The sequence below is a fragment of the Anguilla rostrata genome, chromosome 3, assembly GCF_018555375.3.
Source record: "Anguilla rostrata isolate EN2019 chromosome 3, ASM1855537v3, whole genome shotgun sequence".
In the NCBI taxonomy this organism is placed as follows: domain Eukaryota; kingdom Metazoa; phylum Chordata; class Actinopteri; order Anguilliformes; family Anguillidae; genus Anguilla; species Anguilla rostrata.
The window spans coordinates 31,136,538-31,153,819 of record NC_057935.1 but is presented as its reverse complement, the minus strand read 5'-3'; the positions used below and the strand labels follow the sequence as shown (position 1 = coordinate 31,153,819).

At 40.7% G+C, this 17,282-nt stretch overlaps 1 protein-coding gene across 2 annotated transcripts in view; it reads right to left on the bottom strand.

Annotated features, from left to right (window-relative positions):
* myo3b (myosin IIIB) overlaps positions 1-17,282 on the bottom strand; it is a 346,614-nt gene that overhangs the window by 136,604 nt on the left and 192,728 nt on the right. For both annotated transcript variants that reach the window (XM_064327164.1, XM_064327165.1), the window contains exons 17-18: positions 16,165-16,242; positions 8,724-8,929 (exon numbers count right to left, since the gene is read on the bottom strand). In XM_064327164.1, the coding sequence (XP_064183234.1) occupies positions 8,724-8,929; positions 16,165-16,242 (284 nt within the window). The remainder of the gene's footprint in view (positions 1-8,723; positions 8,930-16,164; positions 16,243-17,282) is intronic.

Below are 17,282 nucleotides of genomic sequence, written 5' to 3'. Positions count from 1 at the left end.
AAGGGCGACAATGTCGTAAACAACGTGTGGTATTACGCACAGCTATTTTGGAAGGTACCCAGGCATCACAAATGCGCGTATATTTCACAAACTGATTGTCCAAGACAATATATGACCACTCAGTCTCAAAAAGGACATCTCTACTTGTAAAACCAATGGTAAGGTTGTATATTTATTCAGTATTTAGTCCCAGATATTGACTGTAGAATGACATGGTATCATTTTTTAAAACTTTGTCTCGTTTATTTCGTTATTCAGTGAGCAGCGTTTTCACTGCTGTATTGGCATATCTTAGGGCTATTGTCGAGTTTATCTTGTTGCTATGATGGAATACGATTTTGAGTGGTGAAAGAATATTTTTATGAATGCCCAGATAGACAATATTGTCCATTATGTCATGGGTGGGGGGGTGTAGTAGCAGATGAGACTGCAGGGAGGGGGTGCGTGTTAAATGAAGGACCAGAGCGACAATGGTGGTGTGGCGAAATTCCATATTCGGCATAGTTGTCATGTATCGTCTACCAATGAAACTAAAACAAAGCGTTTCTGTTTTTAACGCATACTTTGGTTGCAGTAGCACTGAATGTCTGAGTTCAGTAATCTGGGCATGCCGGCGTGCCGACCACTAGGGGCTTTGCTAATACATTAAAATACCAACTTCCGGTTATGCCACGTCCTCTTCCGGTTTAAGCCCCGCCCATTCCGAGTACGGATACGGATACAGATAATTTTGTTGGTTGAACAGATACAGATACAGATAATGGTGTACTCGCTCATCCCTAGTAGACACAAACAAAATCAGCGTCAGGATTTTTCTGAGCTTCAGGATTTTAACAGTCATATTTTGCCAACGTGCTGTTAGAAACACTTTGCTAAGAAGAAGAAAAGCGCTGATCTTGCCTTTGTTCAGAATCACGATTCTAGATTTGTTCTAAATATGATCAATCGTGTAAATGTCCTGTTTATCGGTCATGATATGTGCTAAAAGCCAATGAGGGGCGAGCACCTTCGTAATTCTGTAATGTTCTAATCTGTTCAGTTAAATCAAGTTTTAATTGTCTGCCGAGTTAATCGAATCACCTCTCACTCAACTTCTGACTAAATGTCATAAATGTACCTGTAATTTTATGGTTTTTCTCCAACTACTCCCTTGTGTAATTGTATGCCCATATTTCTTGAAATATACTCGTCGTCGCTGCAAGTAAACCCGAAAACGTGGCACATTGCTTCAGTTTGTCACAGATAAAATGGAGCTTTGGATGTTTCCTGTCCATTTACAATCTTCCCTTTATGCCCACAATTCACAGCCTACACTTCTCGTAATTGGTCCGGAAGCTCCACCCGAGTACGGGTGGAGCTTTCACACCTGTCAAAACAAACTGAAGAAAAAAGTTTGATTGGACTGCACTAAATGAGGTAGGTGTGAAAGCACCCAAAGTGAGCATCCGCCTATTGTAAACACAGATCATGTGCTGAAGCTAATTAAAAAATGTTAAATATTAAATATTTTTTTAACTTTTAATTTATCAAAGGTAGGTTTTCTATCTTTACTTCCTCAGGACCCAGTAAATCCAATGAATCAAGCTCTGCTGAGCAATTTTAAATGGAACTGTCCCACATTGTGTTCTGGGACACAGGCATGGATTGTGTATGCCTCTCACATCCTGATTAAGGATACACTCACTGTCTCAAATGCCTAATAGATCTGATTTCAAGACAAAACAGTCTCAGTTGAATTTCATCTGTCTTGATTCCATTCAAACAACACATTTTAATATGGCTGTCTGCTCACTCATACTGGATAAAACTTCCACAGTAACTCACATCTGGCAATACAAGCCTTTTTTAAAATAAAATGAAATTGACACTGAGGCTTTGCCTTTGACCGCGTGATGTACATTGATGGTCAGCAGGTGCGCCCTGATGCAACACTCACTCACCCGTATTTTGTAATAATTCGGGATAGGTTATACAGAGTGTGTCGTGACACTCAGACTGATGAGGAAATCACCCAATTGCTGGTGCCTAAATGCTCTCGGGAAATGGTTTTCCAGACGGCTCATTTTAACCCCATGGCTGGTCATTTAGGGTATGAGAAAACACTGAACCGGATAATGGCTCGTTTCTATTGGCCGGGCATTTGGGCCGACGTGCGTCGGTGGTGTGCGTTGTGCCCTGAATGCCAACTAGTAAATTCCCCGGCTATCCCAAAAGCGCCATTGTGCCCCCTTCCGCTAATGGAGGTCCCTTTTGAGAGAGTGGGGATGGACCTCATCGGGCCATTTGATCGGAGCACGCAGGGATACCGCTTCGTGTTAGTTCTGGTGGATTATGCGACACGGTATCCCGAAGCAGTTCCTTTGCGCAGCATTTCGGCAAAAAGTGTTGCGCAGGCATTGTTTCAAATAATCTCCCGAGTCGGAATCCCGAAAGAGATTCTGACTGACCAGGGCACGCAGTTTATGTCACGCACACTACGCGAGCTGTACGGGTTACTGGGCATTCAATCTATTAGAATCAGCGTGTACCATCCCCAAACGGATGGGCTTGTTGAGCGTTTTAATAAAACGTTGAAGTCTATGATCCGGAAGTTCGTTCATGAGGATAGTTGTAATTGGGATAAGTGGTTATCTCCTCTGGTGTTTGCAGTGCGGGAGGTTCCCCAGGCCTCCACGAGATTTTCTCCCTTTGAACTATTGTTCGGTAGGAAACCCCGGGGGATATTGGACCTAGTTAAAGAAAACTGGGAGGAAGGTCCGAGTCCTAGTAAAAATGAATTACAGTATGTGCTGGACCTGCGAGCAAAACTCCATACACTGGGTAAGTTGTCACGGGAGAATTTGCTCTAGGCGCAGGCACATCAGCAACAGCACTACGACAGAGGAGCTAAACTACGTCAATTTTCACCGGGAGATAAAGTCTTTGTGTTATTCCCTACCTCTAGTTCTAAATTACTTGCCAAGTGGCAAGGGCCCTTTGTGGTCACACGGCGAGATGGGGAGGTTGACTATAGCCGCGTTTCCACCAAAAGTACCCAGAACATTTAGTCCCAGGAACTACTTTTCAAGGAACTAAAAGGTTCCTTCAGCCCATGGTTGTCTGCGTTTCCACCGCGGTCTAAAGTCCCGCGAAGATTAGGCAAATTAGCACACTGATGTATGAAAAAGCGACGTTGTCGTCGGTCCATCTGTCCTATGATTTCTTCTGTAACCCCATACTACCACCGAAGTAGCCTACATTATTTTATAATAACCAGGACAGCCCAGAGGGGTTTATTCCACTTGTATACAACGGGTTACCAACAATGATTATATATGGTTACTTTTGTATTTATTTTTTTATTGATTTAATCACCTGGAATTGAAATATTCTTCTGCAGCCGTTTGGGCATATTTTACCGTTGTCAAGCAAAACTGTCGTTGGTAGTTGAACTTGGACCGTTGTTATGCAACAAATAGGATATAACAGGCCAATAGTCAGATTGTTTTATATATCCTCTCAAACACATTATGTTTTTATGCGAACATTCGCTTTCATGTCTTGACATCCGAAGCGACAGAATGCATTCACATTTATATGTATAACTGGCAACAACAGCAGAAAACATGCACACGTTGTAAACAATTTGCTGTTTGATTACTTTCTCATCATCAATTCAATATAGGCTAATCGCAAAATGACAAGAATAGAACGAAAACTCGGACTTGCGTGAAAATTTAAATTAGTAGTGGTACAGCCACCGTTTGCTTTCCTTCAAAGTTACTGCTAGCTGAGCAGCGAAGTGTGCCCTCCAGATGCGAACCATGCACCATAAATTAGTCCATAGTCTTCCTGGTCTTTTTGTGGAATTGAAGAATGGCAGAGTAAAATTACAGTAGTCTGAAAACGCTAAAGGGACGATTACTAGAATTAACCTGTTATTTTACCCTGACAAAAAGTGCGGAAGGTGATTTCCAGTTTGCTTTTACTGTATCACCAATGTGAATTACGAAGAACTACCGCATACCTCACATAACTGTATCAAACGTTTTGAGTCAATTACAACGGGCTAACAAAGAAAATCCGGAAGAAAATATTCAGCAACCTAATTAATCCGTTTGAATGTTTTGGTACGTAATATGCTGTCCCAGCACAAATGCTTAGCATTTTATAAAACAAATACTAAAGCAAGAAAAGAACAGAAGAGCACACGTTATAATTCCAAGACGTTGGCAGGCTATACCAAAACTAGGCTACTGCGCCGCATAACATACAAGTTTGATTTGGAGTTATTATGAAAATAAATTGGTTTGCGTCTGCATATTTGTAAACATGGCGGTTGAAAACAAACACAAAAAAATGCTGCGAGTACTCAGAATCAGAACCAATCAGAAATGTTCAGCGCTGCAAGCTCCACCCAAAAGGTTCCTGTACTTTCGGAAAGTACTACCCCCCGAGCAGGAACTTTTTTGGGGGTAAAAAGCCCCCGGAACTAAGACCCTAGTTCCTGCGGTGGAAACGCACTGAGTTCCTCAAAAGGTTCCTAGTTAGGTAAAGTTCCTGCGGTGGAAACGCGGCTTATGAGGTAGAGCGTACTGATAGAGAGGGGGCAAAACAGATTTATCACCTCAATCTCCTGAAAGCGTGGAAGGAGGTGGTGGCTGTCTCTCTGGTTACGGTGGATAAGGAGAGAGATGAGCTGGGGCCGGAGGTACCAAATTCATCCAATCAGATCTCAACCCTTTCAGATGACCATCTCTCACCGAATCAGAGGGCAGACCTTGCCTTGTTGCAAAAGCGTTTTGCTGATGTGTTTTCCCCCATACCATGACGCACGCACCTCATACACCACCACATTGACACTTCCCCGGGGGTGACGGTGCGGACCCGCCCCTATAGGTTGCCGGAACACAAAAAGAAATTGGTTCAGGCAGAGATAAAGGCAATGCTAGAGCTGGGGGTAATAGAGGAATCCCACAGTCCCTGGAGTAGCCCCATTGTGCTGGTAGGTAAACCTGATGGGTCTATTCGCTTCAGTGTGGATTATAGAAAAGTAAATGAAGTGTCACGGTTTGATGCTTATCCAATGCCTCGGGTCGACGAGCTCTTGGATCGGCTTGGCACGGCTCGATTTTTTTTGACGCTGGATTTAACCAAGGGTTACTAGCAGATTCCCTTATCTGCCAAATCTAAGGAAAAAACAGCTTTCTCCGCTCCGGATGGTTTGTACCAATTCAGGACATTTCCGTTTGGGTTATTCGGAGCCCCTGCCACCTTCCAGCGCCTAATGGATCGGGTATTGCGTCCGCATGCTGGATATGCTGCTGCCTATCTGGATTACGTAATCACCCATAGCAGCAGTTGGGAGCAGCATTTGCAGCATGTGGGGGCAGTGCTCGAATCCTTAAGGCAGGCAGGGCTCACGGCTAACCCAAAGAAGCTATTGGCCGAGCGGAGGTACGGTATTTGGGGTACCACTTGGGAAGTGGACAGGTGCGGCCTCTAATGGACAAAAACGCTGCGATTGCAGCCTGTCCCCGACCCAAGTCAAAAAAAGAGGTAAGGAGGTTCTTGGGGCTGGCCGGCTATTACAGAAGGTTCATCCCGGCATTTTCGGAGCTAACCAGCCCCCTGACTTAACCTCTTAAGGCACAAGCCAAATTTTGCCAATCCTTGCCCATTTAGGGGGTACCCTATTTAAAGTTTCATAACTCCAGATGTGAACACCACAAAGACTTGAAAAATGGCTTAAAAGAAGCAAGACATTTATACAATTTACAATACTAACGCAGATTAGTTTATATTCATAATTTTGTAAGAAATAAAGTGCCACAAATGCAATTGTTTTGACAAAAAAACTAAAATAAATTTGCACTTTTTAAGTTTGCAATGAAATACTGGAGATTGAATATTCAGGAGGTTAAACTATACATGTGCTAGGTCAAAAACTTCTTGACCACAAGTTCATAAAATCTAAGGGTGGATATGTAGAACTACTATAGATGTATGAAGCAAAATCTAAGCAGTGTACCCAGCATCTCCAAATCTATCCAAAATGTCTAAATTATGCATTGCTGTAAATCATAACATATCCACGTATTTCACTACAAATCAACTGTTTTGACTCAAGAAAATCACTGTTGCATAATTTTCAAATGGGAATTACAAGCTTTCAGTCAGTACAGTGGTCTAAAATAGCTAGGTGTCCAGAAACATATCCAAAATCTCTCCAAAATTGAATAAAATGCTTTTTGTCCACTATAAAGCATATAAATGAGCCCTTATGAGGGTTTAAGATGAAACATTGCTATCAGATTAAAAAAATAATGCAAAAATATTGTCACACAATGCGGTACAGTACCTAAATGTGTAAAATTAACTTGTGTGTATTTCTATACTCTGTACTCTGTATGTTTTCTTGTATGGGGATGAGACAACATGAAAACAATTTTCACCCGTCCACCACGTTTTGGCAATGTTCCAGCTCTGACGTCATCACTGTTGCATGCTTCACAAAACTATTACACTTCCATCTAACGCTTACATTACAGTGTGAAATATTTACATTATATAACACCACTAACCTATTTAAAGATACTCAATTTCAAAAATAACGTATATAACCGAAATATTTTGAGCGGTAATACTTACATAGTGATGAAATCTCCTCTATGTTCCGTAGACGGAGACAGAGACAGTATCAATGATATTGTTCTATTCGCTTCTGTTTTGCTCCAGAAAACGATGTCAGCTAGGTCTATCAGCAAACATATGGCTTAGCTATGTTCAGAAGTCCTCAATAATAATAGTATTTTCCAAGAAATTACGAAATATCCTTGAACACGTTTCGTTAGGTGCATCGTATTTGTCTGCTAACAGAGTGAATGCGTAAGTGAATGGGATGCTAAGAATATTTTCTGTTACGCTGACCTATAAAACGCTATTCCAAAAGCAGAATTAGACATGTTATACATCGTTAGAAAGCTTATACTCTCGCCTACTGAATAAATGAATTGTAAATAATGTCAGACTGTACTAAAAAGACAATATATGACCACGCAGTCTCAAAAGGGACATCTCTACACGTAAAACCAACAGTAAGGTTTTTTATTTATTCAATATTTAGTCCCAGATATTGACTGTAGAATGACATGATATCATTTAAAAAAACTTTTTCTCGTTTATTTCGTTATTCAGTGAGCAGCGTTTTCACTGCTGTATAGGCATGTCTTAGGGCTATTGTCGGGTTTATCTTGTTGCTATGACGGAATACGATTTTTTTACTGGTGAAAGAATATTTTTGTTAATGCCAGGATAGACAATATTGTCCATTATGTCAAGGGTGGGGGGTGTTTTTTAGATGAGACTGCAGGGAGGGGGTGCGTGTTAAATGAACGACCGGAGCGACAATGGTGGGGCTGCGAAACTCCGTTTTCGGCATAGTTGTCATGTATCGTCTACTAATGAAACTGAAACAACGCGTTTCTGTTTTCATCTCACACGTTGGTTGCAGTAGCACCGAATGTTTGACTTTAGTAATCTAGGCACGCGGGCGTGCCCACCACTAGGGGCTGTGCGCTAAGAGGTTAACCTGAAAAGGTGCCTCAGATCTGGTCCAGTGGACGGAACCGTGCCAGCGGGCGTTTGAGAGGGTAAAAGAAGCTCTCTGTGGGGAGCCGCTCTTGTTCACCCCTAACTTCTCTCTCCCTTTTGTTTTGCAGACCGATGCATCGGACAGAGGGCTGGGGGCTGTTTTGACCCAGAAGGTGGAGGGAGTCGACTGCCCCGTGCTGTACATTAGCCGAAAACTGTCACAACGGGAGGCGAAGTACAGCACGGTAAAGAAAGAGTGCCCCGCCGTTCGGTGGGCGGTCGGAGCCTTCCGTTATTACCTTCTGGGTCGCCCATTCACCCTCTGTTCGGACCATGCCCCCCTCCAATGGCTCCACCGCATGAAGGATACCAACGCCCGGATCACTCGGTGGTATCTGGCTTTGCAGCCTTTTAACTTCAAGGTGATCCATAGACTGGGCGCACGGATGGTCGTGGCTGACTTCCTCTCTCGCCCCCAGGAGGGTGGGGGGGCCGGGGGGGGGCTGGTCATCGGCCAGATGGCTCCCCGGCCTAAGTCGGGCGGTGGGGGTACGTGGTGGGGTGGGCGTGGTTTGAGCGTCAGCTGCAGAGAGAGAGAGTGAGAGGAGCGGCTCTCGGATCCTTGTTTAATTGCGCTGATTGCCTCTGATTGTTTTCAACAGTGAGCCTGGGGTTTTTAAAAGCGGAGACCGGGAGTCTTCGGGAGGAAAACGCCGGAGAAGAGACCGAACTGCACAGAATTACCGCAACCAAAAGAAAGATCTGTGTTACGTTGTAGCCAGGCGAAGCCGTTGGCTAATAAAAGAGCACGCAGTGCTACAAACCCAAACCTTGTCTCAAATGAGTCTGTTGGCGGGCAGGAGGGGTGGCACTCACTTGCCACATTGACATATATGGGTCTTATCATTTTTCAGAGGGCAAGAGCATGCGCCAGCATGTGCCAACTAACTTCATGTTTTCCCCCCCAAGAATCTATGCTTGCTACATATTTTAAGAAAGAGATTTGTTTATGTCTAATTACTCATTACTGCTTTGGACCTTATTGACATAATAATGAAACAATGTGTTGTGCAAAATATCACACAGTGAAGATGTTTGACTGCCCTTCTGGGAGGCATCTCAGACAGTAGTGTGGGATCTGGAGCTGGTACCTCTTTACAAACTCTTCAAAGTGTATCCGGTGGGAGTATCCTTGCCGGCGGATGTTCACAGTCTCCAGGATGCCAGTGTACCGCAACTGCACCATAACTCTCTCCTTGCAGAAGCAGAGTGCCTGTCTGTCATCATTGGGCTTTATGCAGCGCACAAAATGGGGCTGGCCCATTACCATTTTAGACAGGAGGTCCATCAGGGAGAACTGTAATGAGTCAGAAGAAAAACAAGAAGAGGAGATGTGTTTCAGGAGGAACCCCAAAATGTGTGTGTGTATGCGTGTGTGCATGTGTGTGTATGTGTGTGTGCGTTGGGGAGGTGCACAAAGATGAGCTGTGAGTGCATCTCTTTTTACAAACACAATCATGTTGTGTTCATGCCAATTTTGCATGTTTGTGACAGCTTTTTTCTACTGTTAAAATATTATTGAAGCATTGCATGAATTAGTGAATTAGAATTATTATGGCCCAGTTTTCATTTCCCATTAATCCTGCAGTTAAATTGCCTAAACACACTATGCTATATCTAAGAAATAATGACGAAGTTTATAAGTTGAATTATTGAAGTTTTATAAAGCAAAATAAAACCAGCAATGATAATAACAATGCCAAAGATGCTGTTCACAGAAATAAAATAACTCGTAAATCAACTAACATAACATAACGTAAGACGAGAACAGGCCATTCAGCCCAAAACTGCTCGTCTATTCCTACCACTAATGTACTTAATTCATAGCTTACCTAAAAGCTAGATAGTATCTAACACTGTATCAAGCCGGGCCTTGAATACCCCCAGTGTTTCTGCCTCCACTACATCTCCAGGCAAGCTATTCCACGCATTGACCACTCTCTGTGTGAAAAAATATTTCCTAATGTCTGTGTGAAATTTGCCATTTGCCATTCCATTTACGTCCCCTCGTTTTGCTAACCAAACTCAACTTGAATAATTTCCTGTAGTTCACTTAAGTTCATGTTAATCCCTATAATAAATGTAAAAGCCTCAATCAAATCTCCCCTAATTCTCCTTTTACTAAGCTTGAAAAGTCCAAGCATCTCAAGCTTTTCCTCATAACACTTATCTTTTATACCCGGAATCAATCTGGTTGCCCGTCTTTGGGCCTTTTCCAGCGCCTCTATATCTTTTTTGTAGTACGGTCCCCAGAACTGCACACAATACTCTAAGTGTGGTCTGACAAGGGTATTGTATAGGGCAGGGGTGCTCACACTTTTTCAGCATGCGAGCTACTTATAAAATGACCAAGTCAAAATGATCTACCCACTACAAAAATGCAAAACATATATTTATTTACAAATATATTGAGGTACATATTAACTATGTACATTTTTTTGTCATTATTTGAGTTTAATCTGATGACTTGCACTGAATTGAATCAGCCATCGGACAGTAGCTGCTGACAGCCAGCCTCAAGCACACTTCCAAATGTTCATCAGTCATGGTGGAACGGTACTTGGACTGACTAGCTTGTTAGTTTTGCTGCACTTGGCGCCGTTGTTTGCGCATGCGCAGTGACCTAAGTGTCAGAAAAATTCAGATGTCATCTAACTGGCTGCCCTATATCAATCAAGTGACGGGATGGATGATAGGCTGACGTCTATTTTTTTTAAAGGAGTACCATGGTGATTTTCACAATTTCTCGGTTTTATGTGCTATTTGCACAAGAGGCATTGAAGAAACACAATGAGCAAAGTATTAAATATGTCCGTTCTGTATTTTTGGAGAAATATGCGTTTTAAATTCATCGTCCTATTTTCAACCGGTTGAGAAAGTTGTCATGTTGTCAACGTTAGCTAGCTAGGAGGTTTGCTTTCATAAGGCAATGTTATCGATAACGTTAGCTTGCTAGTTTGCTTTTATGAGGACGTTATAGTTGTGCTTTTATCTTAACTTGGCTAGCTAGATAGCAAAAATTATAATTGGATATAAGTCAACGTCCTTACCTTAGCTATCTATCGATTCTTGATATACTACTAAGCTAGCTAGCTTGTGAAAATTCAGTCTCCCAAAGAGAGCGTAGCATGGGGGTAGCTATGGTAACGGGGCACGGTCTGTCAATCATAGCTAACTGACAGTTCTCATTACCACGTCCAGACGGTTCGGGTGAATTATTATAGTGGGAAATTTAGGCTTAGAAAAATACGTTTTAAAGTACATTGAAATGACTGAAGAATAAAAAAATTATGCACATTTGTTTTGTTGTTGCCTAAAGACAACTGGGAAGTGTCACGTTCAACCACCATGGTACTCATGCGATCTACCAATACTACCTTTGCGATCGACTGGTAGATCGCGATCGACGTATTGAGCACCCCTGGTATAGGGTGAGTAAGATCTCCTTAGATTTATACTCAACACTCCTGGCTATGTATCCCAGCATCCTGTTGGCTTTTTTTTTTACTGCTACAGCACATTGATCACACCCTGATAGATTTTGATTAACCCAAGTCTTTTTCTACATGTGCATGTTCTAATTTTGTATCACCTATAAAGTAATCCTGCCCTATGTTTTTATTCCCCACATGTTGAACTTTACATTTAGTTCTATTGAATTTAATTTGCCAGGTTTCTGCCCACTTCTGGATTCTGTTTAAATCTTCTTGGATTACTTTCGTAGATTCCTAACTGTTGGCTAAACCTCCCAGTTTTGTGTCATTGGCAATTTTTACTAGTGTACTTTCAATGTCCATGTTAAGGTCATTTATGTAAATGAGGAAGAGCTGTGGACCCAGCACCGATCCCTATGGAACTCCACTTCCCACAATACCCTGCTCAGATAAGATCCCTCCTACTACTACCCTTTGTGTTCTATCCCGTAACCACCCATACCAAAAGGAAATATATTGGCATATATGTCCATATATCCATAATATATGTGCACTATGTGTCAGTATATGTTCATTCCTGTTCAAATATATTTCTTATATTGAGAATATACAGGACTTATATTTGAATATATGCTTAATATATGTCACAGTACATTTTGGTTAAGAGATATATGGACAAAAATATTCAAAGGTATACAATTAGCCTACACTCCTAGCTATGAAATGTACACTGAAATGAATGTATGTGGCATGTTTAGGCCAAGTACTTGTGCTTGAATAGCTATTGTCTATTTGATTCTGTGGGTCAAGGAAACCCCAGACATCCTTGTGGAAGTTGCAGTGGAAGTCCCCTGCAAATGAGGCATAGTTAAGTTTCACTAATTTATCACAATGGCAGACAATTAAGAATCCATTCTAATCATAGGTTTCACTACCCACCTGCGTACAGTTATAATCATATCTAATAAAAATTTTCTCATATGGGGTTCCTGGGACAACATCTCAAACCTGACATGAAATATTTTTTTATGATCGATATACAACATGGTTTAAAAAATTCTGTACAGATTGTCTTCACAATCATTATAATAATCAGAAAACATGTATAGAAATATATTTAAACAATATATTTAATGTGCCAATTTTTAATATTTAAAAATATAAATCTATCATTGAGGTAAAATTGTTCAAAGAACTTTTCTCTAAAACGTGTCATACAACAACAACACCCATTATTAGTGCATATGAATGAAGTCTATTAGAAGATAAGATTTATCTTAATGCTACAATCACATCTAGACAATTTTGTGCTTTAATAATTTAAGGAAGGCCCTTTCCAGCATGACCCCGGGCACACAGCAAGGTCCATATAGGAATGGGTTTGTTGAGAACAGTGTGGAAGATCTTCACTGGCCTGCACAGAGCCCTGACATCAACCCCATACAACACCTTTTGGATCAATTGGAAAGCCAACTGCAAGCCAGGCCTAATCACCCAATCATTGCCCAACCTCACCAATGCTCTTCTGGCTGAATGCAAATCCTTGCAGCAGATCTACAATTGTGGAGTACTGAACCAAATGAAGAAAAAAATCAATTAGGGATTGATATGAGTAATGGACTAATCCATTTCTCATACGAAATATTCCTACTCTATCTTTTTTTATTTTCTCACTAACCATGCGTTCACACTGTGAGAAACTCACATGGGTTGCTCAAGTGTACTAGGCCGAGGGAGGGGCAGGAGCTTCCCATTGTATCCCCTTAGTGGTCTTGTGCAACTACATATTATTGAAGAAAAAAACAACATCATCAAAAGACGTAAATTTGCCATATAGTCACATATAATTCCCTTTAGTTTATATAGTTATGTCAGGACCCGTATTATTTGTTACTGCTATCTCGCTAGCCATATATCTATCCATCTCTCTCACTAGCTAGCAATTGGCTTATGATGGGCAATGTCCATAAAAAGTGGGCAACATTTTTCAGTCAACTTTGGTTGCTCAGTTGCCCGGTTGCTCAGGTTGCTGGGCGTTGCTCAGCTACATAGAGAATGAATGGACTTCTGGCAACTGGTTAACCAAGTTGCTCGCTGTGTGAACGTGGGTAAGGCTATGGATGTACAAACATGAGTTGGAACTCGGCTCCATTTATTAATTCAATGTATGTAAAAAAATTTTACTAATTTAAATAGAGGACAAGTCTTCATCTAATATGAACAGGACAAAGCAAATATATCTTGAATATTAAGTTTTGATTACAATTATGCAATTTGTTGGTAAACCATTGTATAAGTGGGATAATGAATGAGAGGCTGGGCATTATGCAGTTTGAATGCCCTGTGCTGAGAGACATTGCCCAAGGCAAATTTACTATTTTCACATCAATACTTTGTTTTCCTGCATATCTGCCATAAATAATTGGATGAGAAGTACCTTTCTGAAGCTAAATAAAGACAAGAATTCTTTTGAATTCTTTTACTTGGCCTAAGAGAGAGTTACTTCAGTAAACTGAGAAATTTGACCCCCAAGGTCAAGGTAACAAGCCCAGGAGGCTCATTATTGTCTCAAAAATAAATAAATTTAACTCATCCACAAATAAATGTAGCTGATGAACAAATAAATGCAGTGGATCCACAAATAAATGTAGCTGGTTCACATTTGTGCATCGCCTGTCGATTGCATTTATTTGTGGACTTCTAAGATAATCCTCGTGGCACGATTTGCAAACAAAGCCACAAATAGGTCTAGTCTAGTCCAGCCAATTATATTTTAAGACATCCTTTCACTGAGACCCACATTACTTCGACAATCACAGCACATACAATATTCCCTGCAGGACTGTGTTGTGTAGCGCCAAGTCGCCTGCTCATTTGGGAAATTGGCTACATTGGCTCTCATTGTTCAACAATTAAAGCCTTCAAACCTTGAATCAAAGAGAAACCACTGCATCTTACTATCCCATTAGATTTGCAGAGGGGCTGACAAAAGAAGCTGTAAAGTATGGTCAACATGGCCGCCTGTAGTACAAATCTAAGATGATGTGGTTACAGTTTGGTTTAAGATTTGAAGGCCTCATTTGTTGATCAAAGAGATCGCCATTAAAGCAATTTTCCCAACCGAGTGGTTGTCTTGGCGCTACACAACACAATCTTGAAGTGTATACGTGCTGTGATTGGTCATGTGTAATGTGGGGGCTTTAGCAAAAGGATGTCTAAAAATCAGATTGGCTGGACTCAGTAAAAAAAATCATGCTGCGAGAATTTAAGAAAACATTGGGTAGCATTGCTTTGGAATACAGCTTCTTTAATTTTGGTGAGGCAAGATAGCCTATATTGTTTGCAGTATAGTAACTTGGCGTCATTTTGATATCACTATTTTTAATGGCATAGACAATGCTTTGTATGTGTGAATAACTTGGCATTTTTGCACGTTGACAACATGTTTTTTATGAGATATATATGTATATATATTAGGGCTGTCAAAGTTAATGCGATAATAACGTGTTAACGCAAATTTGTTTTAACGCCACTCATTTTTTTAATGCACGTTAACGCACGTTCTGTCATGAATGTTTGCCCGACCCTTATGCTGCATTCCAGACAACTCAGAACTAGTAAAAAAAGAGGTCCGACTTGTGAAAAAAGCAACTGAACGGTCGTATAACTCGGAATTATAGGTCTGAAATTCAAGCATAATTTCTAAACTCCAACTTTTCCTACTTCCGGATTAGTGATGTCACATAAATGGCGGCATTTGTAGTTCATGGTAAGAAAGCAAAATGGTGTATTTAGGCTTTTCGTGCATTTTTATTTGGGTGTGTGATTATGTGATATGTGTTAGTATCGTTTATGTTTCCTATTCATTATAGCAATATATGAAATTTAAAAGTTACGATATCCATCAGCACATTTTTTTGCTAGCCAGCTTAGCTAGAAAACGTTATTTTGCTCAGAAATAAATGCTGCAAATGATATAACGAAACACCTGACAGTGATACCATATTTACATTTCAGTACTACTGCAGCCTAACTAGTTTCGCGGTTTCACTCTATTTACTCATTTAATATACTCCTTAACAATAAAATAAAGCAGCGTTTTCTGTGGGAATCCATGTTTTCCCGAGTAAAACAGTGTGAACGCAGTTTTTCATTGTCGGGGCATATCGTTCAGAAGAAGGGAGCTGCCCTGTCGTCCGACAATGTAAACAGCCTTGTCTGTTTAAGCAACTGGCTCGGTGCAAAGACATAGAAGTAGCCTAACTGTTGTATCCAAAGAAATGGAAGTATAGCCTAACCACAATATCCTAGTTCGAGTCCTAGTTCTGTATTATACTCCCTTTCCATTGTTTCCTGCTCACTTTATTTATTGTTTGTTTTATTTTGTATCATCCTGTTTTGATCTCATATAGTAGAAGGGGATGTTTTTGTGAGCCTTTATTTTCCCCATGTGAGGTTGGACACAATTATGTTGTGTGATTTGCTTTAGAAGTGCGAGGGATCCAGGGAATGATCTTTGAGTCATGGAAAATTTCGCTGACCAATGTACCTGTTGTACAATGTGTCTGTTGTTGCGATGCATTGAGGTCCATCATTTTGTGTTAATGCTTAAAAAAAAAAAAAAACAGGATGTTTTAGCGAACCTTTATAAGCGTAAAGTTGGACACACTACATTGTGTGACTACTCATATTACTGTTGCTGGATTACATTGGCACTTTCAATGCTTTATTACTATTATTTCCTGATCATGAACACACATTTTATTCTCCAAAGTGCAGTTTTTTCTTTGGGGGCATTAGTGCTATAGGGGTCCAGCTCTGCTAGTCATCTATCAACATGGAAAAGGTCAGAACACACAAATGAAATAAAGTGAGGAGGATTGTTCACGAGTCAAAATTCTTAAAGGATCACAACTGAATAGAACTTAATGTTGGAGATCACAATAGTTATTTCAAATAATATACACAATCCCATTCAACCAAACCAAAGTAGCCCCCACACAGCTCCCAAATGTCCTTGGATTTTGGCCTCACAGCGCTTATCATTGGGATCCCTTGCTGGTAATTTATTCTGTTACTGAGGGGAGGGGAAACGCACGCGGAAGTAGGATGCCACGGTCTGTCTTCTCATGTTGGTAGTCTCTTCAGGGTGTCTCATAATCTCCATGGTGTCCACCTAGAAAGAATTCCCCCAAAGTCACTTAATCACTCCATAAGCCACCTGGGCACACAAATAAGAAAGTCTCTTACTAAGCTTGTCATTGACCACTGAAATGGTGTCTGTATTTTTGGAGCCAAAAAACAGTATGCAAGATGAGCCAAACCCCAAAGTAATCATTCCCATTATGATTTCTGGATCTTAATAAAACAAAATAAATGGATCTGAAACACCCTTCAGTCTGGTGTATGTTCCATGATGTCTGTTCATTAACAAAAGGTCTCCTGTGAGCAGTGTAGTCACATGTTTTGTCAACCTAGCAATAACCTTTGTTCTGTGAGTGAGTTAGGTAATTCTATAAGCAGGAAAACTGTAATATACAATTACATTTTTTTCACATCCTTAACTCTAAGCTGGAACAAGATATAAAACGCAAGCACAAACACATTACATTTCTATGTATAACTTCCCAGATCTTTGAAATGGGACAACCATAACATACTGGTTTTATTACCTGCATAGTGCCACACTATAAACACTTAAAGTCAACAATCTAGAAAGAGATGAGCACTGTGGCTGGGAGGCATGGGAAAATGGGCAGAGAGCTCCCTATAATGAGGCTTGCCATCTAAAACCAGGATCTCTACTCAACAGCATATTAAAGCGGACACAATATTAGCATTCTAATGACCATCTCTGCTCATGACTTCATCAAATTTAATGAAGCAATAAATATTTTATTATATGTCTATACAGCAAAGTGCATATCTAAATATGTTATTTCATCATCTTTGCAGAGAAAGAAAGGTGTGCCCAGTATCACCTCATGGTGTAATTGGAAGTTTTGAGGGTTTAGTTGCTTATATGGAAGTGTGAGCCACCACGTTTTTTCATTTCAAATATTTTAACGAGAGCTCTGTTGCACATCTATACCAATTCTGATTATGTATCTGGGCTTAGAACTGCTTTATATGCATCTCAATTGTTAACAGTTTGCATGTGAGATGAGGCAAAGTGGGGTAAATTCTTGTTCTTCATGTCAAGCCAGATTCAAAGGA